The 24678-nt window shown below is 41.2% G+C and overlaps 1 protein-coding gene across 1 annotated transcript in view; it reads right to left on the bottom strand.

Moving 5' to 3' along the window:
• The window catches only part of ift80 (intraflagellar transport 80 homolog (Chlamydomonas)), a 35116-nt gene extending 10438 nt beyond the window's left edge, over window positions 1-24678 (bottom strand). The window contains exons 1-6 of the mRNA XM_054597715.1: window positions 24461-24678; window positions 22298-22408; window positions 22119-22187; window positions 19066-19175; window positions 17520-17609; window positions 17297-17434 (exon numbers count right to left, since the gene is read on the bottom strand). Of these exons, the coding sequence (XP_054453690.1) occupies window positions 17297-17434; window positions 17520-17609; window positions 19066-19175; window positions 22119-22146 (366 nt within the window). The 5' untranslated portion in view covers window positions 22147-22187; window positions 22298-22408; window positions 24461-24678. The remainder of the gene's footprint in view (window positions 1-17296; window positions 17435-17519; window positions 17610-19065; window positions 19176-22118; window positions 22188-22297; window positions 22409-24460) is intronic.

Genomic DNA, 24678 nt, shown 5'->3' with positions numbered 1-24678 from the left:
TGAGGTATCCCTTTTCTCAATGTAATCCCTTTGTTTTTTTCTCTGTTTCCAGTACTTTTCCATCTTCCTCTACTACCTTTCCACACTCCTGTCCCCGAAGTCGTCTGTAGAGTATCACAACAACAAAAAAACATTCTTGTGCTTTGATTCAACACGAAACGTTCGATTCACCAGCATCGAACGTTTTTTCGATTAGCGGAGTAAGATACACGAAAGAAGTTTCTATTTCCTCCCAATACCATTTGTTGTGGTCCGCTGTACACACCTGGAGTCTTTCCATTATAACCACTGCTGACTGTGTCACATAATACCCCTTCCACCATCACCACCAAAGCGGCTGACTGATTTGAGTCAGCTGTGATCTTCCACACAAATACATGCATTCACACTGTAAACTGCTTACAGAGGGAGAAAAGTGCTAATGTTAGCTTAGCTCTGCGTGCTTGTCTGTGATGGAGGGACAAGTGTGGTGCAGCAGGCCAGGTGCTGCAGTAAAGTTTGGAGTAAAAAGCCTCAGTGTGTTTGCTGCCTCGTACACATTCAGCTGCAGGATGTGAGCTCTGGTGTGAGGTAACAGTCGGCAGGCTACAGGTTACAGGCCCGCAACTTGGATCTCTCTCCATCTTCCTGGTCTGCCTGTCTGCCTTATACATACACTGTCGAGCTGGTTTTGGTCAGCACACTCCCAGCAGTTAATGTCACATAAGGACCCAAAATAGTTGTGGGAAAATAAAAGATCTGTACAGCCATGTGGACAAGAGACAGTTTGTTAAAGTTAAATTCATTTCTATTGAACTTATTTCCCCCTCCCTTCACCCTTTGAATTCTGCAGCTCCACACACATAAATGATTTTTCTCTTTTCCAAACCTGAGAGATCTCATCTATGCTTCAGCTAACATCTTGAGATGGCTCGCTGTGTTAAAGCACCCCGGGGGGGAAAGGAGAGGGGAGGAATGGAGGAGAGAGGGATAGATAGATAGATGGAGGGTCAGAGATGCAGCTGAATGTATACACCAGACTGTAATGAAGCAGGACATATGATATCGGCCTGAGGAGCACTGCTGGATCCATGCTTACCTAATGCTTTTAACACATTGAGCCATTTGACTCCTTTTAGAGCCAGCCGACAAGCCAGCAAGTGAGAAAGTGTGTGGGAAGGGGGGGTTGCCTTTGTGTGTGTGCAGCACTTGTGCACATACATGTCTGTTGTTATTGTATGTGTGTGTGTGTGTGTGTGTGTGTGTGTGTGTGTGTGTGTGTGTGTGTGTGTGTGTGTGTGTGTGTGTGTGTGTGTGTGTGTGTGTGTGGAGAGAGAGAGAGAGAGAGAGAGAGAGAGAGAGAGAGAGTACAAATTAGATGAAGAAAATGTAATTGTAAGAATTTAAGAAAATAAGATAACACCACATTAGAGTAATTAATGCGTGTTTAGACAGGGAAACATTTAGAGTTAACTTCTTTCCCCCCTCTCATGAGTGTCCAATGTCTGTTTTGAAGGTGTGTTTGCATGTGTCTAAAAGCGGTGAAAATCCTCTGGCTTGTCAGAGTTGTCAGCCAGTGTCGGACTATGGGGCACAAAGGGATTCTTATAGCTCTCCTGAGATGGACGGACCTGGCCAGCAGAGGAGGAGCAACCCGGGAAACAAAAAAGAGCAGCATTCTGATAACAAATCTCTACATCTCTACCTCTTCTATCTACCTTGCTGTCATTTATTCTCTCTCTCATTACAAGTGAAGATTTTAGATTTTCTGACAGCTGGCTACCTAACAAGAAACTGGTCAGAAGAAAACTGCATGAAAAAGTTCTTCAATTAAGAAAAAGACAGTGAGAGCATAATCGGGTTGAAGTAGGACAAGCACATCATGTTCTCGGCAGGCTGAACTTTTTTGTTTGTTGTTACATAGTATGTGATATGCAATTTACTTCTGTGTCACACTACAAAGAAAGACTATCGTTTTAAGATTCAAAAAAAAAAGGCTGTGTTGCAGGTAAAAAGGAGGTGGTGGGGGTGGATTATTACGAGGATAGGAGAAATGGGGGAAACAGGTAAAGGGGAAAGAAGCCAGCGGAGGTGAATCAGCCAGTGGCAGTAGATTTGGCAAATGGTTTTCTTGTAGCCAACAGGGGTACTGTGCTTTGATGGATACTGAAACATTTCTGGACAAGGCTGGGAAGAGATGTAAGATTAGTGCAGATAGATAGACAGAGAGAGATAGAGATATATTATACTGCAAGATGAAAGAGAAAGCAGAAATGCAGAAAGAGTCTAAAAGGCCAAAATGGTGATTAAGGAGGGGATGTGTAAGGTGGGTCTGGGCCTTCATCTAGCTGGAGTCCACTCTCTGGTCATTGAACCACGTCTGTCCATAATGGGCAGCTTTGTGGCCATAGAGAAGGTGGCAGACATGACGTGTAGTTCTCAGCTGAGCTCTGTGGGAGAGAGGGGGAGACCACTCAAACGTACAATGAGCTTATACACGCAGACTATAGCGGCAATGTATGGCTGTGCATGCAAGTCTGGGTACACACTACAAATCAGACAGAAACACACCCACCCACACATGTACTTGTGTCAAAGACATGGCAGGAGACCAAGGCTGGTAGTCTAAAAAATTGTGGTGATCACTTTGAGATCCAAGCATAACACCTACACATGCATCCTGTGTGTGTTGACATGTGTGTGTTAATGTGACTCATACGCACAAGCGTCAGTTGCATATAGGTGACAAACCCCCTGGATTGCTGAACTGGTAAAACCTGTTTGATGTTGTAGTACTGCACAGAATATTTGATAAGGCCGCCCTACTGTTTACCATCCTTCACCATTTTCATTTGGGGGTGTTACTATACGGATCGCTTTTTGTTTCATAAGTTATGATCCACAGACCCTGGCTTGCAGCATGCAACCTACCATAGACGGACCTATTTCCCTGAAGGCATTATAAGAAATTGCAATGGGCCTCCAAACCACCAGGGAGGTCAACTTGGTATAATGTTAAAGGCTCGCTAGCCTTAAGGTAGCTAATTACCTTTGGCTTTTGCGTTATGTTGCGTTCCTGTCTTGTATGTTAATAACATCAGCAAACTAGTAGAGCTGCAAATTACAGTATTTACTGTCGCTTAGGCCCAAAATGTTCAGATATGGCCCTGCTACCATATGCCCACTCAGACATGATAACATTCTGCAGACAAGGCACATTAGCAAACACACATATGCATGCACGTATCACAAAAAGCACAGCCAATCTACGAACACACAGCCTCTTTAAGGAGTGTGCTTGCCTTCTCCCTCCTCCCTTGCTTCTGCTCACTCTCTCTACATATGTTTACCATTAAGACTGGCAGGTGTTGTGGGCCTGCCCCTTCTCTCTATTATTGCCCTGCAGCCGGAGCCAGCATGGGGAGGCCTGCAAAAAGGTTACTTAAAAAAAAAAAAAAAAAAGTTAGCTCAAAGGCAAGGACGTTCTTTCCCTAAGAAACCCAAATGATACAACTTAAACTAGTTTCCAAAGGCACCTTCTGCCTCCTATTCTCTGTGTACTCCTCTCTATACAGGTACAACTAACTTTGCCCTGTAACTTTTTTCACTTGTTTCCTGCCTTTCTTTTTTTATTTCAAATATCACCCCACAATTAAAAGTGTAACTCCACCCATCTATTACTTATGAAATTCTCAGTCCCTGCAGGCTTGAAAAGTGTCTGCTGAAAGTTTAAAGTTTTGTTCTCTCCACATAACAGCAGGTGTGTTCAGCTTGAATTATATCCTCTACTATGCATTTCAATAATGAGAATTTTTCATGGCAGAAGGAAAGTATAAAAAGTATCAAGTTTATAGCTTGCATGGTGAGATTTTCCGAAGAAACTTAATTCGACCACTAGAAATGGAAGCTATGTATTTAGAGATATTTAATATAATAATATTGTGTGTTTGGAACATATTGCAAGTGCGAGCAAAGATGTAGACTTGCTGCTGGAGTGGTTGGAGAAGTTTCTATGGACATTTTGATACCTTTTCTACCGTGTAAATTATTAGAGTCCTTTGTAACTGACAGGATACAGACCACAGACAGACACATACACTCCGCCTTTTAAATCCACCTTATAAGCCTATGGAGTGTGAGCACTTCATGAATATGATTTTTAGTGGAGCAAAACGTATACTCTATCAAACCCCCCTTTTTTGGAATTTGAAATACTGACTGAAACAAAACACACTAAACAAGCAAAAGCTATCTTGAAAACAAAGCACTGAAAAAATGAGAGGCACACAGAGTGAGAGGGGAGTCAAAAAAGAAAATGACAGTGTGTATCACCTTTCCCCTACTCTCTTTCTGCACTACCTGAAACAGTGCTCTGGTCTTCATGGTCCGGGCTGAGGGGAGTGGGGGTGGGCGGGGTTGTAGCTCGGGCCATGGAAAGGGTTAATGACACATGTCTGGACTAATGGCTCCCAGTGGAGCTATCTGCTGATTCAGCCCCATTACTTCACAAGCATTAAATATGTCTGCTCTGACCGCTCTCTGCTCCCCCCCAACCCCTAATGCAGAGCAACAAATGCTAATCAGAAGGGGGCATGAGATTTCCAGACTTTCTATGCTTTTCTCGAAAGCATCTAGGAAAAAACTTGTCCCAGTCATTAGTGTTAGTGGGTCGACCTGAGTCTGTAAATCTGCTAAAAACCTGCATTTTATGCAGCTGCAACACTACTGGGCTTTTTCTTATGAAAATGTATATGTAGCACATATACAGGACAGTACTGTATATATAGTAGAAACTTAGTAATATGATAGGAGGAGAGCAGACATTGAACTGTTTTCCATGGTCATTTTACTAGTTTAAAAGAAAATGGATATTGGTGTTAGTTGTTATTGTGACAACACACGTCAGTGGGGCCATAAAATGTGGTCGTTTCACACCAGGAAACGAGAGGGGACGCAGCTCTGGAGATGGATGGCTGGCTAGTTACATTAGCTAGGTAGCTTGTCCTTATCGGTGGGGAGTGAGGCAGGGGGACCATTTGATCCAGTGCTGCTGCTGGTCACCGGTACGCTGTCCACCGGTACGCTGTCCACCGGTACGCTGTCCACCGGTACGCTGTCCACCGGTACGCTGTCCACTGGTACGCTGGCTACCGGTCAGGTGGCCCCTACTCAGCTGGCCACCAAAGCACTGACCATCAACCTGCTGGCCACTAGCTTTTTTCAGTTGTTCGGCTCATTTTCTGTAACTTGTGCAGCATTAAAACATGATGGAGCAAGCTAGTTAACTAGCCAGCTGTCTGCTTGTAAGCTTGTTAATTTCACCATGCTTTAAAGGAATATTGTGCAACATTCAGGGGGATATATTTGCATAAATGGAATGTATTATTGATAAGTTTATTTTATTTAGTTTTAAATCACCTGAATATAAGAATTATTGTGTTTTCGTTACCTTAGATGAACCATTACAATCTACATAAGAAGCAGGTCCCCTTCTCTGAGAAGGAAGCAATGTTTTTACCGTAACCCAGAATGGTCAAACCAACCTGCTCAAGATTTGGGCATTCATTTCTGAACAAACTCCAACTTTAACTGAACATTCACTAGAAATTCTCACCGCTAAACTAACCCTCTTCTGCACCGCTGCCAATTTCTTTGTTCACACACATTTGCCACCGCTCTCTCTCGCTTCACCACTCACTTCCCACTACACACACACACACTGGCTGTGCTATTCTCCAAATTACCTACACTACTCTAACAACAACTGGCTCTAGATAGGACCATTCATGTTTTCACGTGGGCCACCGTAGTTCTCTTAAACACTGGGCACACGGGAGACGTTTCAGCTGGTTGCAATCCGTAACATCACCGCTAGATGAGGCCAAATCTTACAAACTGCACTTTTAAAGCTACACTGGTTACGGAAAACGAGCCAAACTAATTTGGTACTCATCAGGCGATAGCAATGGGCTTTCCTTCTTTGAGAAGAGTGTGTATATTGTTCAATTTTACTCAATTACTCTGGCTCTTTATGGCTTCTAACATTAAAACTCCACTGCTTGTTTTAGTCATTACTGTAAAACCTCAGTGACTCCGCGACTTGACGAAAGTCAGTTTAGTTTATACGTAAGTTAGTCTGCTACAATGGAAGCATTAGCAACGGTTCAAATAAAGAAGGCCACCATCCTGCTACATTTGTTTCAGTTGGATGTCCATTTTACTACTATTTCTAGTAGAAATGATACTGCACTAAATATTGACCTCTCAATTGCACAAATGTTTTATCATGATTGTCAAGTATAAATCAGTATAAATCATAAAGTTACATGTTGTAAGGTGACATTGCAATATAGACAAATAGATAACAGTATAGTCTATACTGTTATGTCAGCCATTTGAATCACCAGTGTCAAAACCACATTGTGTCTTTCACTTTGAATGACATGGAAACATGACAGTGACCCAGTATTTGCCTGTGACGAACAGCGTGGTACGAAAAGTGAGTCAAAAGTGAGTCCCCGATTTCCCTTCATTGCTACAGAGAAACTGTTCTCAACGAAAGAGAACAAATGAAACCCAACAAATTTCTGCCGGCATGCTGGCAGACATTTTTAAGTATATATATGACTGTTGCATCTGCCACTGTTAAGTCACAGTGTTTTTTAACATAAGGTGCTCAAAGTGATACTTGTTTATCTCATAATCATATGACAGATATTGCCACCAAAAGCCCCAATATTGTTCAAGACTATACCACTGTGTACACTTCGTACATTGGTGAAAGGAGGGCGACCTTCTCCGTTAGTTTATCACTGTGCTTGTGCGCTAGTGGAGCTAATGGGAGCAAACCTAGTCCAGGGTTAACAGTCTTACATAAATCAGAACAGATGGCAGACTCTCTGCAAGCCAGCTGGCTTCAGTTTGCCTGTGTGCAGGACAGGACCTGGCAGTGCAGGTACAGAGTGTAACTCCCTGCCTAATAAACACAACACATATGTCTGAGTGTAATGGACACTAGACATATACAGGCACGTATCTAGCCAATAAACAGACATAGGATGTGGATGTAGGAAAATGCTGATACAAATCTACCCTTCAATCTACTCTCCCATTCCCCAAACCAATTATGTAATATGGAATTGTGTTGAAATGTGTGAAACTAAAAACAAAGCCATTTGTTTTGAGGGGAGGAGGAGGTGGTTGTGAATGAGGATTCATCAATCTCTCAGCAGATTAGGAGGCCTTGTAAATGTCAGCCTGCAGTGACCCCTCCATGGGGGATGGGGCTGACTATTAGGATAAGGACAAACTGGGCCTATGTCCAGGACTGGTCAGACTTGTATGTGTGGGAACTGCTCTGGCTAAGAAGTGGCTTCTAGGACAGACTATATATCCAAACCATCACACCTTTTCGAGAGATTATGCTGTGACTGTGAACCAAACTACCTGTAAATCAATGTGTATGTTTAATTGTAGAATTACAGTTTTACTCAATTGCCAACCATGCACTGCAAAGCCACATCACTCTGTATGTGATGTCCGATATTGTGCATTTCAAATTTCGATCATACAACAAGTCTACCAAAGCAATATTCTCAGTCATTTTTTTGTAATATATATATATATATATGCGCACACATGCATAACTACATTTTCGCGAAAAATTGCCAAGGTCAATTATCAAGATAGTCTTTGGGGAGGAAAATGAGGCTGTGCTCTATGATAAAGCTTAACACCCTGTATCAGTACATACTATCAAACCCAATGAAGACTCAGGCCATAAAACAGCTGCATTCAAATGTTCCATGACCACACATAATATAAACTTTCATGAACATACAGAGATGAATACACACACCCACAGCAACACACACTCACAAATCATCTTGGAGGTGCTGACTTACTACCTAGACAAAAGCATAGCCTCGGGTCTAAAAGCAACTATACAAAAGAAATGTAATAAGATTGGTGATGTAACTTAAGTCATGTTAGTTTAGAAAAAAATGCACAAAAAGCAAACCTTAAGTAATGTGTTGCTAATTCAAGAATTACTGAAAATGTAACCGATCCCTGTATTTTTTATTAGTTTGGAGGATTTCTTTTCAGGTCCACTGTCACTTGTTAAACAAAATCAATACTTGACTTCAACAATACCTCTGTGTACTATGCAGGCCTTTTTTAATAAATGTCCTCTTTTGCAAATTAACTTGTGCTTATGTGCGTATGTATAAGTGTGTATGTATAAATAATGTATAATGTATAATGTACAGTGCAAGAATCTGTAAAAGGCATATTTATTCTATAGCTATGACCTGTAAGAGATCACAATGTAAATTTCCATCTGTTAAAGCATCCAGTATACACTAGGTGAACCGACCAGCACTTAGTGTTTTCTCTGCCTGCTGCATATAAACCATTTTCATTCCCTGACTCTGCAATAACACACAACAACCATAGCTTTCGTATTAGCCAGTTTCTAAATATAGGCCAGTGAGAGGAGCTCTGCAAATCTCTGTATTGAAATACAAACTTGGCTTGTCTAAAGAGATACAGAGGCTGGGCCTGGGACGAGTATAGAGTGGCACAGGTTGGAGCTTTGGCAGTGCAAGGAGAAATGGAGAGGCGGAGAGAGAGAGGGGTAGGTGAGTGGGGGTGGGGTGGGGTGGGGCAAGACAAACTAGAAGATAGTGAGCGAGAAAAAAAGAGAGTAATGATCTACACATGGTTTCATGCTGGAGCCTCAACATAGTAACCATAGACACATGCTGGGGCCTCCTGGGACTCATCAGTAGGACACAGCTGTGAGCTGGACAGCAGAATTCTATTAGCACCAACTATGCACACATGCGCATGCAAACACACATACACATAGAGTTAATTTGGGTATTTGACTGTGTTTTGGAATGCTACAAACAGCACACCACCTACAGCCCTTTACACTTCAATGGACCTACATAGCCAGGTCTAGAGTATACTGGATCACCTAGTTCATCTTATGGCCTACAAACAGGTTGGAGTTTTTTTCTAAACTGGAGCCAATGAGCTAAGACAACTTTCTATTGGATCCCCACAGACACAAAAAGTTATTTTTTCAAAACATTGACAGGCACGCCTCTATCTGTTCCTCAATGGGTTATGTGTCCCGTTTGCAATATTTTTATACGTAAACTTTGGCTAGTCTTCTTTACTGTGAAATCATATAGGCCCACGAATACTGTTTTCATAGTACTTGGAAAACACAGGTATCCAAACAGCTATACAAACAAACATACATGAGCAGCTAAGGCTTCATCCACACTACTACGCTTCCATTTTAAAAAGCATATGGTTTGCTACGTTTATGCCTTGCGTCCATACCACCACAGAGTTTTTAACCTCGAAAAACTGAGTGGTTTGGAAATGCTAACTAACTGGAGACCTTTAAAAACAAAGACCGAGACACCCGAGGGTTTTCCTGGCTGGAGGAGGGCGATTAACACAAAATGGAGGAATTGCTTTTCTTATCAGTGCTTATTTTGTTCTGTAAAACTATTGTTAAGTCTACAAAGAAACTGTAAACAAACAAAAGCATAAATGCTCTCCAGTATGACAGGGACTTCAGCCACCCGGCAGAGCTATTAGTTTGGCAGACAACAACAAAACCAAGGGGAAACAAGTGAGAGACGTGTTGACCAAATTTATTGACGTATAATCTAGTAAAACTTTTATTTGTAAGTGCTCATTGTAAAGCAATTTGTATGTGTGTGTGTGTGTGTGTGTGTGTGTGTGTGTGTGTGTGTGTGTGTGTGTGTGTGTGTGTGTGTGTGTGTGTGTGTGTGTGTGTGTGTGTGTGTGAGAGAGAGATATAGCAAGACCTGCAGCACTGTAACTAAGTTTTAAAAAAAGAATCCACAAAAATATGTCTGTTGACTATATAGAGGAAGTATCAAGCGCAACCTTTTTATTATTAAAGAGTACTATAATTCTAGTCGTATTTTCTGTATCTAAGCTACCAATCTACTTCCTGTTTACACCGGCATCCACAAGGCAAGTGTACGTGAATAGTCATGTGATATTTGTTTACAGGCGTGCTAGTATGGATGGAAATTATTTCAAAACAATGCTGAAATGCCCTGTAGGTCATTTTCATTTTAAAACCCTGGTTTAAAATGAAAACGTAGAAGTGTGGATGTTGCCAAAGTGCATACATGCACATATGCGTTGACAAGCCCATTACTTCTCCGTGGAGGCAAACATATATAACAAATTATATGAAATGAGGCAGCCAGTCAATAAATTAGTCAACGGCAAAGCGTAACACCATTCTGATCCATGTTGAAGCCAGCAGAGGGGGGGAGGAACCCTAGGGTGCAGCCAAAATTAAACCCTTTCAAATCATCCTTTTCTGGACCTGGGTCCATTGCCTCAAGCCCAGCCCTACTCCTCAATAACAGCCTTTAATGAACTCCGGGTTGGCAGTAAAGCTTGAAGTGATACCCTAGTGACACACACATGCTCTGCTTGCGCTTATTTGTTTGCACCACCGAAGCCCTGTATTTGCATCCTCACCACTTATATTATTTTATCCCGCTTTCCTCCCTTTCTGCCTCTTTCTCTCTGTCAGTGTGACATGTTTGTCTAGCTAGTGGAGGTAGTGATTTAGTGCTGCTAAGAATGATGACTCTGCCAGAGGGGCTGGCAGGGCACTGTCTCACTGTCATACGCTTACTCCAGCCGTTTGGGGGAGGAAAGATGGAGGGGTGGAGAAGTGAAGAAAAAAAAGGGAGAGGGACAAGAGCGGAGTGAGAGAGAGAGAGAGAGAGAGAGAGAGAGAGAGAGAGAGGCCTGAAGGAAAGAGAAACCGCCGTCTTTTATGGAGACCAATCCTCCAAGCCTCACTGCCTAGGCCAACTTTACAGGATATATTGGACAGTTCCACACTACCCCGCCCCCACCCCTCCAACTGCTCTCTTTTCTCAGCTCCTTTTCATGCTCCCCTCCTTTTTGGTTTCCAACAAGGCAAGCCTTTAGCCGAACTCTAGAGAGGTGTAAAAGTATTACCATGTCAACAAGTGCCTTTTACCGGCTCACACACACAAACACACAAACACACACACACACACACACACAAAAACACACGCACACACACACGCATGCACAAAAAAATTGAGGTCAATCATCTGCAAGAAGGACCTTAGTATACACTGTTCCACAGAGGGTGCCAGAATAAGTTCAGCAAAACAGAAAACCAAAGCCTGTTCGGCACAAAGGACCTGAACAACAAAGGAGAAACCATTATCCTCACATTCTTCAAGAGGAAACTAATGAGTTCCTTGGGATGATAGATTAAGTCTTCATGTAAGTACTGAATCTTACAGTCATATGCTGTTCACACTCTAAACTAGGCTTCAACAGGCCTGGAAATCTCATCAAAATGTGCTAAAAGAAATCAGTAAAATGATTCCTATGAAAGCACGAGAGAAAACATTGGGGGAAGAGTGCTCTGAAGGGTGAGATAGACCCCAATTGCCCTTTTCAGAACTTGTGTTCCCTTTCGACCGGTTAACAGTGTATGAAGCGACAGAGCGAAAGGAAGAGTGCAGAGAGCAAGAAATACTAGCATGCAAAAGTACAGATCTGTGAGGGGAGGGAGGGAGGGGTAAAGCAAGTGGAGAGGAAGAGGGAGAGAGAGGGAGGGAGAGGAGTAGCCCTGCCCAGTTGCCTGGGGAGAAAACTGCTCTGCTGCTGACTCAGGACTCTCTTTGTTTGACAATGCTCCCTCGCTCTTGCTCTCTCTCTCTCTCTCTCTCTCTGACACACTCACACTCTCAAACTTACTCGTCTTTTTTCAAACACCCAGTCACCATCTTTTCTCTTGTGCACATGCTCCGTCTTTGTCAGACTCATGCCGATAATTTCACTTTGACTTACTTATCATCCTCTCTCCTGTGTTTCGAACGGCAAATCCTGTATGTGATCATGCCCTATGTCTCATAGTTTTGCTGCCATTCCCTTCTTTTGTAGCAACATTTTTCTTCATCTAAACAACACTATACGAAATGTCTCCTTCTTATGTGATGAAAACAGATAAAGGCTTTCAGTGTAATAAATCTACAATGGTTTCACTAACAGTGGTTCACGATCAGGACCAGAGCTCTGGGCCGTTTTATTCTCTTCCAGCAGCGGCAATTTCCAGATGTTGGCTGACCAGTGGCTGGCAGCAAACTACCAGCACAGGCTCAGGTATATGCTCCCCAATGATAGTGGGGGGAAACTGTTAGTGCAGAGACTCATTGACAAGACAAAGATGCCTGAAGTCTGGCAATTAGGGCAAAGGTGGCTTGTCATAGAGGACAAGACACTACAGCTAAGAAAATAAGACCAGAAGAAGACTGACAGACTAACGGAGAGTGAAGAGTGATAGACTCTCTGAGAGAAAATAATGGTTGGCAGCTATAAGGATGGCAGACAAAGATCCTATAGTAAATGAGGCTGCACGTTAAAGAGGGAAAGGGGGGGGGAGAGAGAGAGAGAGGAGCAATGGTGATTCCAGCTGGACGTGGTCCCATTCCCAGAGTGGCAATGCTGAGCAAGGCTCACAAAGACCCTAAGGGGACCCCCTGGACTCACCCAGAAAAAAAAGGAGGTAAAGAGGGCCTTGGGGAAGGCAGGAGGGAAAGGGAGCCAAGAGGGGGAGCACTGATAAGCATGAGGTAGTCCAACACACACTGAGGAGGCAGACATGTGCAGCAAAAAGGAGGAAAGATAGAGAGGGATTACACTTTACACTTTATGGAAAAAAGGCTTGTATCTCATAGACAAAGAATAAGTAAAATAGATGTAGCTCAATCTCCCACTTAAGTGTATACAGAGTAGCTGTTGGACCAATGACCTAGCACAAATTGGATAGATTCAGATAAAGGAATAAGCTTTTTTTGACAGCAGAGCTGGCAGAAATCCCACCTCGAGATAATAAAATCATTGATTGTCATGATTGAGGGCCATTTGACAATAGTATGAAATAACAGGCAGTATCCACAAGTAGATACCAGTGGTTTCACACTTTTCCAAACCCTACTCTTGAAAACAACACTGCCATTATGAGCTATAACTTTGATACATGATTTGTGACTAATCATCTCCCAAAACCGTGAGAGGGTGACAGCTGTTATTACATTGTGTAAGAAAAACTGCAAGCATGCGCAGCCCTTAGAAAGAGACATTTTAGTTGTTACACATGTCAAAAGTGTCGGTAAGAACTGGGCTCAGCCTGAGGCTAACATTAAAACCATCTGATGATCCGAACTATTTTGCCTGTGGTTAAGTCTAACCTAAAACTGGGGGGAGTAGAAAAATACGGGGCGGAGAGAAGAGAGGAACAGAGGAGATGTACACTGGCTTATCGGTAGGAGTGTGACAGGAACCTGGATCGTACCAGGACTAAGCTCAGTCACGTTTTAGTGAGACCTCAGTTAGAGCAGTTAAGTTAAATGAGGCATGGGTCTAAGGCCATGTTCAGATTGATATTAGCCCTGCATGAAAAAATACAGGCAGTTCATTCATTTCGCTGAGCTGGTCTGGCAAATCCTGGGGCGTCCGGCAAAAAAGTTGAACCAGGCTCAAATTTTTGCCACAACATAATGTGATGTCATCCGGCAAGGCGCTGCGGTGGCCTGCGTTGTTTTAATGCAGGGCTGTTTCCAGTTTGAATGCTCACTAAGTCCCGAATGAGCATCGAACCAAAAGGAAGTATGGTAAAATAATTATGAAATCTGGCCTTGATTACAAGATTTTGCACTGCTTATGACTTTGAGCAAAACACTGAACTTTGATCAGTTCTTGGGACATTGTCCTGTGTATCTGTCCCGTAAGAAAAGCTAAATGTTCTCTTTGTTTGTCATTAGAGCTTCTGAAACACAAATCTGCTGAGCCTAATACATATGACATATATAACATGATTACTCATCTAACCCATGAACGTTTTCAAAAAGAAAAAAAATGTAATATTGTGAAAAACCAAGCAGATATTACATTTATGTACGTGAGCATGGCGGTACAGTGGAGTAAAAAAAAAAAAAAAAAAGAAGCACAGTGAAGAGAAGGGGGAGGGAGGGGGAGGCGGAGTGAAAGAAGCGTGAGGGTGCTTGCCTGGCACAATGAGTCCTACTTGTTAGCCAGTGACAGTGTCAGGGATCGTGACAGGGTCCAGACGCTAGACACCAGCTGCAGCGCCTCGTAAATAGACTGCTGTCTCGCAGGCACATTTGCACGGCAATGGTTGCACACACACACAGACACACACACACAGGCATGTGGGCACATGCATATACTATGGCAGGCACACAGACAGACACTGACTTATTGTCTCTCCCAAATCTTGTAAAAGGGACAGTGAACCTCTTTGTGTCCTGCTAAAGCTCATGTGAAGAGAAAACGTAGTCCACAACCAAGAACTACAAACTCAAAAAAATTGCAACAAAAGTAATTAAAGATGTATTAATAATTCAACAATGTATTCAGTTATAACTAAATGTTGAACAAAACAGAACAAACTTTGTGTTTTGTCCATGTGTGGCTCGCTGGAACAACAAGATTAATCTTTCCCAGTGCTTTTACCTCGATGTAAACTGTGTGTGTGTGTCAGTGTGTTCGCCACCCCTCCCTCCACGGTGATAATGAGGGGGGGTAACAAACTACATCTGTCCTGTGGTGCACGGAGGGAGAAAATGTGGAGGAGAAAAAGGGAACTGAGCTGGACGGGAGGTGAAAGGGTTAAATGCGCAGGACTGATCCTGCTGAGCCAGCAGCAATACGTTAAAGTGCAAGGTTTCATTGTAGCAGATACAGAATGAAACTCCTTCCCATTAGTCACGCTAGTAACTGAAAAAGGCGCTTCGCACTGCTTAACCCTTACTGCACTGAAACAAACCACAGGAACGACTCAGGTAGAGCCCCTGTAATGGGGTAATTGCTTCTGTGTTTGTGTGTAAACCCACATGCACAATGAGATTATAGTAATTATAGCACAGTGACCAAGTTTTCATACATGTGCAAATATAACTTTCTCTAACTTGATACTTGAAAGGAGTGTATGTCTGAATTCACACATAGAATTCAGATGGAGTGACCTTTGAAGGAGGGTTTTTGCCCCCCCTTCTTGAGCAAGCCTCCCACGCCATACTACAGAACACACTGTCTCTGAGGGGCTTAGGGAGGAGAAGGAAAATCCTTCTTCTATATGTAAAAGGGCAGAACCATAATCATCATCATCATCATCATCATCATCATCCTCACACTGTCTTAACCAAGACACACCACAGCAAAGCAAGGGAGGCATTGATGAAACAATGGAGTAAACCAGCCACATAAACAAACCCATGACGGGAGGATGTAAGGTGAAGCGGATCATCACAAGAAATAAAGGAGCAAATTGTGCTCAGTTCTGTCTATAATAGTTTCAATGGAACAATAATTCTATTTTTGTTTACACAGTGAAAATGGATACAAGCTGGCTTCATTGATTTCATCAGTGAACGGCTTTTGTCTGGCAATTTTCCCCAAAAAACTACCGAAATCAGGTTGGTTCAGAAAACCAAATGTAATGGTTAAGGATAATGTCTCCCTTCGGATGTTCATAATTTACACATTATATTAATGTAAACGCTCCAAAACACACACCTTACCCCTCTGGAGAAGACACATGTGTTGACTCAGACCTCTCTGCAGCCCATTTGTTTTAGTGCTCCAGAAAGAAATCTGATCCTAATTAAATCAAAATGGGCCATGAAATGCCTGGTGATCAGCACACAAAAAACCCCAGCCCTGGCTGTTTGTTTTCATTACAACAGGTCTGAAACGGCAATACACTGACATCCCCACGTAAACTCAAAGAAGCCCTAACGTCCTGAGAGGGCAGAGCAGGGAACTAGTAATGTTGCTCCTGGCTAAACGTTCAGCAATAATAAAACAACAATTACCGTTCATCATTCTCTCATTTCCTCTCTCATTACAACTCCAGTTAGCATCAGCACTAGGTAACAAGAACATGCAGCATTCAGCCTAATGTGGTTTACAGAGAGGAACAATGTAGAGAAAGCATGAGGCCTATAACAATGAGCTACACAATATAAAACCATATTGCAATGGTACAAACAGTGTACCAGATATACTGTATGTTTCAGGGAAAGGGGACTGGACTGACTACAAAGCAAAAATGTTGTATTTGTAGAAGAGAATAAAAATATAAAATACACAAAACAAGCATTAAATATGTGGAAACTTGGGTTTTTCGGAAAGTTGCATAAATGATAGCCCACCTATCCAACACTGGAGAGGTGGGGCTAAGAAAGTATATTGGCCCCTTAAAACCGCATATGTATAATTTCATCAACCAAAAATAGAGAAGGTAGAGGAGGTAGAATGATAACATCCATTACTTTGTCAAACAATGGAACACAGTTTCCAAGACCACTTTGACAACGCTCGTTCATGTGTGAAAGGGGTATCAGACTGAGGACGACTGATTGCATTGTTAATGCAAGAGTACAAGAGTGCTGCAGGAATGACTCGCAAAACCCAGTAATGAGTTAGCATTTTGCACTTCTAGTTTGATCATTTCGAAGTCAATAGATCTTTGGTTAGATGCCTGAAATAAGGTTTGTGGTTAACGGAAGCTTAAGATATTTTAATGTTTTGTTATATGATTTAAAAAACATCAGTTAATACCCCTCTCGTGATTTTTGAAGCTTTTATGAGTCCTAAAAAAGGCTGCTGCTAACAGGTGGCTAACTGTCAGCCTTCGCAGCCTCGTTGTGCATACTCGTGATCACGTGGCCGTAGTGTAGTTTGTTTATAGCCTATTGTTTGCTTTTTACTTCTGCTGATTGCATTAACACTTCAAAAATCACAACAGTGGAGTTGATTAGTGAAGATTATCTTGCTGAACAAAATCCGTATAATAAACTTGTGTTTTCCACTCTGATTATTTTCTGCAATATTCTAAAATCCAATGGAAAAAATCCCATTGGCTTTCTGTTGAGGGAACCAGTGCAATGTTATTAGCCTCCCGTGTCTGCCTACAAAAATACATCATCCTGCACCACTCTCTTGAGGGTTAACTTGTACCAGTAGTGAATGGACAATAGATTTATGGCCAAGTTGACTTTATGTCAACATTACAAAGTTGATGCAACATCTTTCAGTTTATCCATGTGCTATGTTCTTTTTTTCTTTTTGCAACAGTTCAATTTAGCAGCAACCTCCTCTCTAATATGTATGTGTCTATATATATATATATATATATATATATAAATTATAAGGGTAAAAAGCTTTTTCTTACTCCAGTCTTGTCACAGAGCCGCAGAGTGTTGAAGGAGCCCACGGCAAACACCTCTCCATCTGGAGCCCAGGACAAAGAGGTGACGGGGTAGTCGTGAGATGATGAGGAGTAAAGCAGACGACCAAAGCTGTCCCATACCTGTTGAGGGCGGACATGGTTTGAAAGATAAAAAAAAATGATCACACCCACAAGATATCTAAAAGAATACTCAAACACAGCTCACCTTATATTTACAGTCTTCTCCACCTGACAGTATGACGTCATTAACTGAATTCCAGTCCACCTTTAGAACAATCCCATCATGAGCCTTCCACTAGAGAGAGACAGGGAGACAGGAATAGAGCCAGAGAGAGAGAGAGAGAGAGAGAGAGAATGTAATATCCACAATACACAATGGTGCTACCCATAGTTAACTTCTCCCTTTTATTAAAGAGAAGAGGGGGAGATCTCAAATAAATCCTTTTATTTTTAGGTAAAAAAAGAGAGGAGAAAACATAAAGATTAGCAGGATACGCTCCAGAGTGGCATTTATTCTTGTTCTTGCACATAGTTCATATCAGCCTAACTAAGAGTTTACCCTCTATGTGTTACAGTCCGTGTAACAAAGAGCAGAAAGCCTGCCACTAGCCTTATCTTACCGTGTTCCTACCTTCTTCCTGTTTTCTCTGCATGGCTACACTCTATTTTCAAATTTTTATACACTACTTGTTCACTCCATGCGCCCAAGGGAAACACACATATACACATGCACATGTGTGTTGTGTGTATGTAAGGGATTGTAGGGAGCAAAAAAGATCTTCTGGGGGTCCTGTTTTTCATACCCCTTTTATATCAGATACCCAAGTGAGGTAATTTCAAACCTATATTTAACCCTGATTGTCTGACGCACATTCATCCATTTAGAGCAAGACTGCACATGTTCAACTCGCATCACTGGATATGATCTGTGTGTTGTGCCTGCATGTATGGTAATAGCTGAGGAAAAGGTTGATAAGATGGACATTCAATGCTCCACTGTTTATCTAAGGTCCCAGGTAGTATTCAGTTTTAGGAAGAATAATAAACAAATGTATACATGAACAAGAAAAGTACTCACTGGTGTGCAAGGTCCTCACTTTAAGACATATAGATCTATTGTTTTTTTTTATCCCTTTTATTTAGCCTTTATTTAGAAATCCAAATCAGAGAACCTCAAGCTTATTTTAAAATTACCTGAAAAGGAGGCAAAGGGCCCAGTGACGTCAGATCATTGGGTAGATCAAAGTATAGGTAAAATCCATACACAAGATAAAAATTAACAAGCAAAATTATCTAAATCAGAAAATAGGTGGAAAAGCAGAAAATGAATGCAACTACAGATCCCACAAACTCTGACAGGGCAAAAACTGTAGGGTAACTATGATACATTATTATAGGGATTGGGTGTGTCCATAGTATTCAAAGTAATAAGTGATACTTTATGCTTTTATCAGATTTTTCTTCAATCATTACAGTAATAAATAGGTTTGTAGTGAGTGTGTACTGTTGTTAATTCCCTGATCCATTGGGATGTCCGTTTACCTTTTTATTATTATTTTTTAAATAATCTGATTGTGTGCCCCATATGATTCATCTTATAACAGTTTTTGGTTGATTTTATATCAATTACCACTACATACACGTTAGTGACAAGGTAATATTTCAAAACTATGACATGTTAAATCCTAGTTGTCCAATGACTTCAGTTCACAGATTTTTACCTCTTAAAAGAATACATAAAGTTAGTGTACCTGTATGACTTTGGCGCTGGGCTGCAAAGGCTTGATGACGAGTTGTCTTCCTGACGTGTAGAGGATTCTGTCTGAGTCTGGACCCCAGGCCACAGAATACACAGGAGACCCTGGAAGATGCACAAACAGAGGAAAAAATCAAATTAGATCTTGCACTAATTTAAAGCACTTTGATTCTTACGTGATGCAATATTTAAAAGATTATTATTATAGCATATTCATTCATTTATTCATACTAAAAGTGTTGGTGTATGACTGGGGTATGAACAATAGCTCTAGGATACAGCAGTGTTAATTCCTCTTCTCAGAAAGTATCAAATTCTCTCAGAGATCTCGTCTCACTCACACTATGGAACAGCACTTAGCTTGCAGACACAGCAGCTGAGAAAACCTAACATAACCTCTACAGCATAAGCACAAATGTGTGTGTGTACCTTCACATGTGTGCGGGAAATGTGTGTGTCGGATTGTGGCTATGCACGTGTGGAGAGGAGAGGGCCTGACATTTAACCCCACTCCAGGTGCATGTGGTTTCTCACAGATGCCGACTGCTCACGTGATCTAAACCTGACAAAGGCGATGAGAGGGGCTGAGGCAAGATCCTCTCTCCTCCCTCTCACTCACTCACTCACTCACTCACTTCCAACCTCTTCCTACAGCTCTCTCTCTCCCTCTTAAAAAAGATGAATAGAATGCTCCTGTAGTGTGTGTGTGTGTGTGTGTGTGTGTGTGTGTGTGTGTGTGTGTGTGTGTGTGTGTGTGTGTGTGTGTGCGTGTGCGTGTGCGTGTGCATGTGCGTGCGTAGAGCTGTCGGCTCTCAAGAGAAGCAACACCTGCAGTGATCCGAGTGAAATGTGGATGATGGTGTGCATCTGTGGCAATGCTACTATAGCCAGGTGTCCTACAAATCTGTAGTTCTTTTGAGCAGCCAAACACCCAGGAACTTATTCTCCGAACAACCAGTTAAGGAAAAATGTTCCTAACGACTGGGGCTAAATTGCTGTTCCCCTGCCAGGCTTTCCACAGCACCCGTCATTCAGCAGGAGTGTGCCATCCGTTTCCCCAGAAGCCAACTTTCATCTTCAGCCCCATCTTTTTTCTGTCCCACAACTGGGAAGAAACATTTAATACGTCAAACAGCATGACGAATCAATTAATAAGTAAGCCATCTGTAATGTTAATGCTGGATAAAAAAATATATATCATTAGGAGACGTTTTTATTGCTTTTAATAAAACTCTACTCCTAAATAAAGCTTTGGAACTTTATTGTGCTTTTGGCTGTGCTGAGCACAATTACATTGTAATAAGATCAGGACATACGCACATACACCACACATTTTCACACAATCCCACAGCCAAGGATTGAAAAACATTTCCTCCTTGATTGTCATTTTAAATGACCTGGCTCGAGTAAAAAGGCAGCTTCAACATACATGTTAAGTGCACGCTCATGAATGCAATAACCACACACATACTTTTGTAATGAAAGTATAATATCAATTCCTATGAAAAATGTAGAAAAGTCGGAAGAATAAAACCTGAAAACATGTAATGTGTGGCTCTTTATTTGCCATCTGGGACCATGTGTAACAGTGGACTTGAAAGGCTCATCTACAGGGCTGGTTATTCTGAGTCTGGTGTCAAACAGGAGCCAGATGAGGAGGTTAATTTGTGTTTCAAAGCACTAGAAGAAGTAGATTGCTCCCATGATACACATGAATGATACTGAAGGTATGTGTGCCTGGTCCTCTCAGTTGGTTCTCTGCTTCTTGCTCTTTTTTTCTCTTTCACAAGAAGCAACTTTAAACCAGAAGCCATCAGTATGTGTGTGAGTGTGTGTGTGTGTGTGTGTGTGTGTGTGTGTGTGTGTGTGTGTGTGTGTGTGTGTGTGTGTGTGTGTGTGTGTGTTGTGTGTGTGTGTGCGCGTTTGCTTGTGTGCGAGAGAGATAGAAAGATAGAGAGACAGAGAGAGTGTAATTGGTGTTGGTATGTTATGTTGCGTTTACTAAATGCCTACAGCTGGTTGATCGAGACTGGCTTGACATTGCTTCTGCTGCTGGCTGGCAGCTGTTATGGATGCAAACAGCTTAAAACTGTATCGGACTAAAACTTTATGCCCTTTACCCACCAAAATTGGCACACTGATGCAGAATTTTTAAACATGGGAAAACTATCTAAAAATAGGCAGTAGATCCTTTCCCATTGCCAATAGACAAGTAGGTCTTTCTGTGTTTTTTTCCTGGTCTGTCACTTTCGGCCTCATACTTATTATTCAGTCTCTCTTTCAAATTCTCAAACCAGGGTTGGTGATCGTTGGAACAGTGAAAAGAAAATGTCTGTTTCTGTCAATGGAGTTTTATTTTGTTTCCGTCAAGTTTGAATGAAGTGTGTTTTACAATGATCAGCAAGGTAAAATTACTGTTTCTGTCAATGGAGTCTGGTAGAGGAGCGCATATAATGGCGGTTTATTTCAATTCTAACTATGTAAATTCAGTGTTTATTTCAACTAAGCACATTGTGCAAATACATTAATAAACTTTGGTTATTGTCCAAATCCCTGTTGATTCTATTGATCATATTTTCACTGCAACGCACGCCACAAAGCATTGAACGGGAAAAGGGGTGAAAATTCACATGTCCACCCGGATGTCATGTTTCGATTTCTGCCAATCGGAGCTGAAGCCGATATATACATGTGAAATACTGCAGAGAGTAATTAGTCCTGGCAATAAATGGATAACTGTAACCTTATCCAATAACGACAAAAGCAAGATGGTAGTGTTTACTTGTGTCCAGTGAGGTGGGGCTTTAAACTGACATTCAAATGGGAATCAAGATTTATCAATCATCTTTTATATTTTGATTGCCTTACTTTTACCAGTTCGTCTTTCAAGTACTGCACACATCTCTTTGTTGATTTGGTTTTTAGGTGAGTGAAAAAAAGAAATTGGTTGAGTGACCATATATAATAATGAATAGCAGTTTCACAGAAAAAACTAGATAAATATGTGGCTTAAGGTCAGGGAAGTAAAGCAAGGGTCTTTAGCCTTACCTTGGCTGGTGAGTGTTGAACGTAGCATCCCGCTTTTTGACCAGATCTTGATCTGCCCGTCCTCTCCAGCTAAGTAATTAGATAAACAGATAAAAATCATATGGATAGAAAGATGATGTTTAATGAATTCAAGTATTTTTTTAAAGGCAATGAAAATATGTATGTCCCTGACATCATACCCGTAATAAGAGCAGTTCCATCATAGTTCCATCTTCCAGCCAAAACAGCTCCCTTGTGTGCCTCTACACTCTTCTCAACACGCCCTATCTTGGTGGTCAGGTGGAACTTCCCTGTAAAGAGACAAAAAGAGGCTTACTGTATTGCAATTCCACACTGTAAGCTCGATCTGGTTGTTTTCAGTCTATAATTGAGGAACACTACTGCCTGCTGTTATTCTCTGCTACCATGTGGGTTTCGTCTACAGACACCATGATTTCAAAAGTATGATTTAGGTTGCTGACTGAGGAAAATGGGCCAAACATTTTTTTTTTTATGCCAATTCAAAACACCACTGAGGGCAAAACATTAACTAAGCTTAAAAAATAAATAAAAATAAATGTCAATCCCCTGTAACACAATTAGCAACAAAGCTACATTTTTTCCTCCAAGCTAAATTACAAACTAATAGCATAAAGTGGATGAGTCAAACAAAGGAGTTTCTGTTGGTAAGAATTAGGGCAATTGTGTATTTCCTAGACACGAAGGGTGATCAGGCATGGACACAGTTATTGAGGACGCTAGCCTAACATATACTTAGTGGCAGTGTGTATTAAAAAATTCTGCATGTTCTATGTAATTTCTGGTGGCCTAAAACTGCAAATCACCATGCTGCTGCTCTCTCCCATTTCTAAATTTGGACTTTCCAACAAATGTGGATCTTACTGGTCCAGCAGGTAGTGAATATAACAGGCATGCCCAGCTTCACTGAAGGACTCTTTCAAATGAAATAAACAACAATCTTTTTAAATTAAATATAAAATGTATGTTGTATTTCTATTTACATATGCACTCCCATCAACAGTCCTTGTCTGTGTAGCCAAACATTGTTTGTTCAAAGCTTTTGTGGGCTGATTCGTTTGTTTGCTTGTTATCTGGCAGATGTTTTTTATGATAACTTATAATGACAACATATCAACCGTTTGCTATTTTAATTCTATTTATAGCCTATATGGTTTGTTGAGGAATTCCTGATGATACATATGTGTGAAATCTATTATGACACCACATTGTAGTTCCACAGGGTGAAAGTGAATGAGACTGAAACACTGTTGTTCCAAACAGAAGGCCCAGTCATATCCTTCATGCTAATTTAGGACGCTTTGGGACAAGCCTGCCTCCATTCCACACAATATAATTTCTGGTAGAATAGCAAATGATGCATCTGACTACGCAATCCTGCTTAGTCATCGGGGAAATGTTAAGCATTCCAAAATAATGAAGTGTAGTTATTAATTTGATGTTTGGAATATTACATTTAGTTGTGAAAATAGGGACAGGAAGTAGCACCATAAAATACTAGACAAAAACCTATTCATCACACAGAAGAGAAGTGAAACTGTATGTGCAATACACAAAAAAAAGAAAATGCTGTAAAGGGAAAGCCACGTTAATGGACTCCTTCAACCCAATAAAACCTTGGCTGTTTTTCAACTATATCATGCAAATCTCTTAAAATATGTTAAATATCCTGAACATAATCCATCTTTAAAAATGTGTGACAAAATCTGTCATTACACACCAAAGTTAAAAAATAAAATTGTGTGATTGTCATGTTTTGTTTTCAAAGGAAAAAAAACCTTTTCAAACATTTCAAACAATAACAATAGAAATACTTATATTTGACAATGTAAAAAGCAGGAGAAAGTTGCAAAAGTGAATCATAACAGAGTTCTCATTCTCTAGTCTGCCAGAGAAAATTGCTGCTTCAGTTTGTGGGTGTGTTTATGCAACCCTACACTGCCATTAGTGTTGTGACCACACATTGCCTGCCATAACAGAACATCCATATTATGTGTGTTTATATCTAATATAGGCTAAAAAAAAGAGGCATAAGAGGCCATGTGGATGACCACCAAACAAACTCTGTTGCCAAGTTTGAAATTACAAATATACAGATGGAAAACAAAAATTAGCCTCTGATGATTTAACATTGAAGGCCTAATTAAAAACTAGAACAGAGACAGACACACTCTCTACTGCAATATTACAATCCTCTACCTGAAGTGAAAATAAATATAATTGTATTCACCACAACTTGTGATACAAAACTGATATATTAATGAGAAAACTCTGAAACAAAGCAGTGTCCCACTAGGCATATTTAAGAGAATAGAGAGACTTGCCATCAGTGCTGGTAAGGACAAAGATCTCAGTCTGGTTCTGTTTCTTGCCGCCAACGGTCTTGGGTAACCAGTGTAGGTCAATGGGGTAAATGTCCTCTGATAGCTTGACAACCAGACTGGTCTCACTGGTAAGCAGGTTCCACTTGAGGATCTGGTGGTCCTCGCTGCACGAGTACAGCTCATCTGCTGTGGTCCAGCCAACACAACTCACAAGTTCC

This window comes from Anoplopoma fimbria, chromosome 1 (genome assembly GCF_027596085.1).
Source record: "Anoplopoma fimbria isolate UVic2021 breed Golden Eagle Sablefish chromosome 1, Afim_UVic_2022, whole genome shotgun sequence".
NCBI lineage: Eukaryota > Metazoa > Chordata > Actinopteri > Perciformes > Anoplopomatidae > Anoplopoma > Anoplopoma fimbria.
Note: the sequence above shows the minus strand (reverse complement) of the source record. Positions and strands in the feature narration are given on the sequence as shown.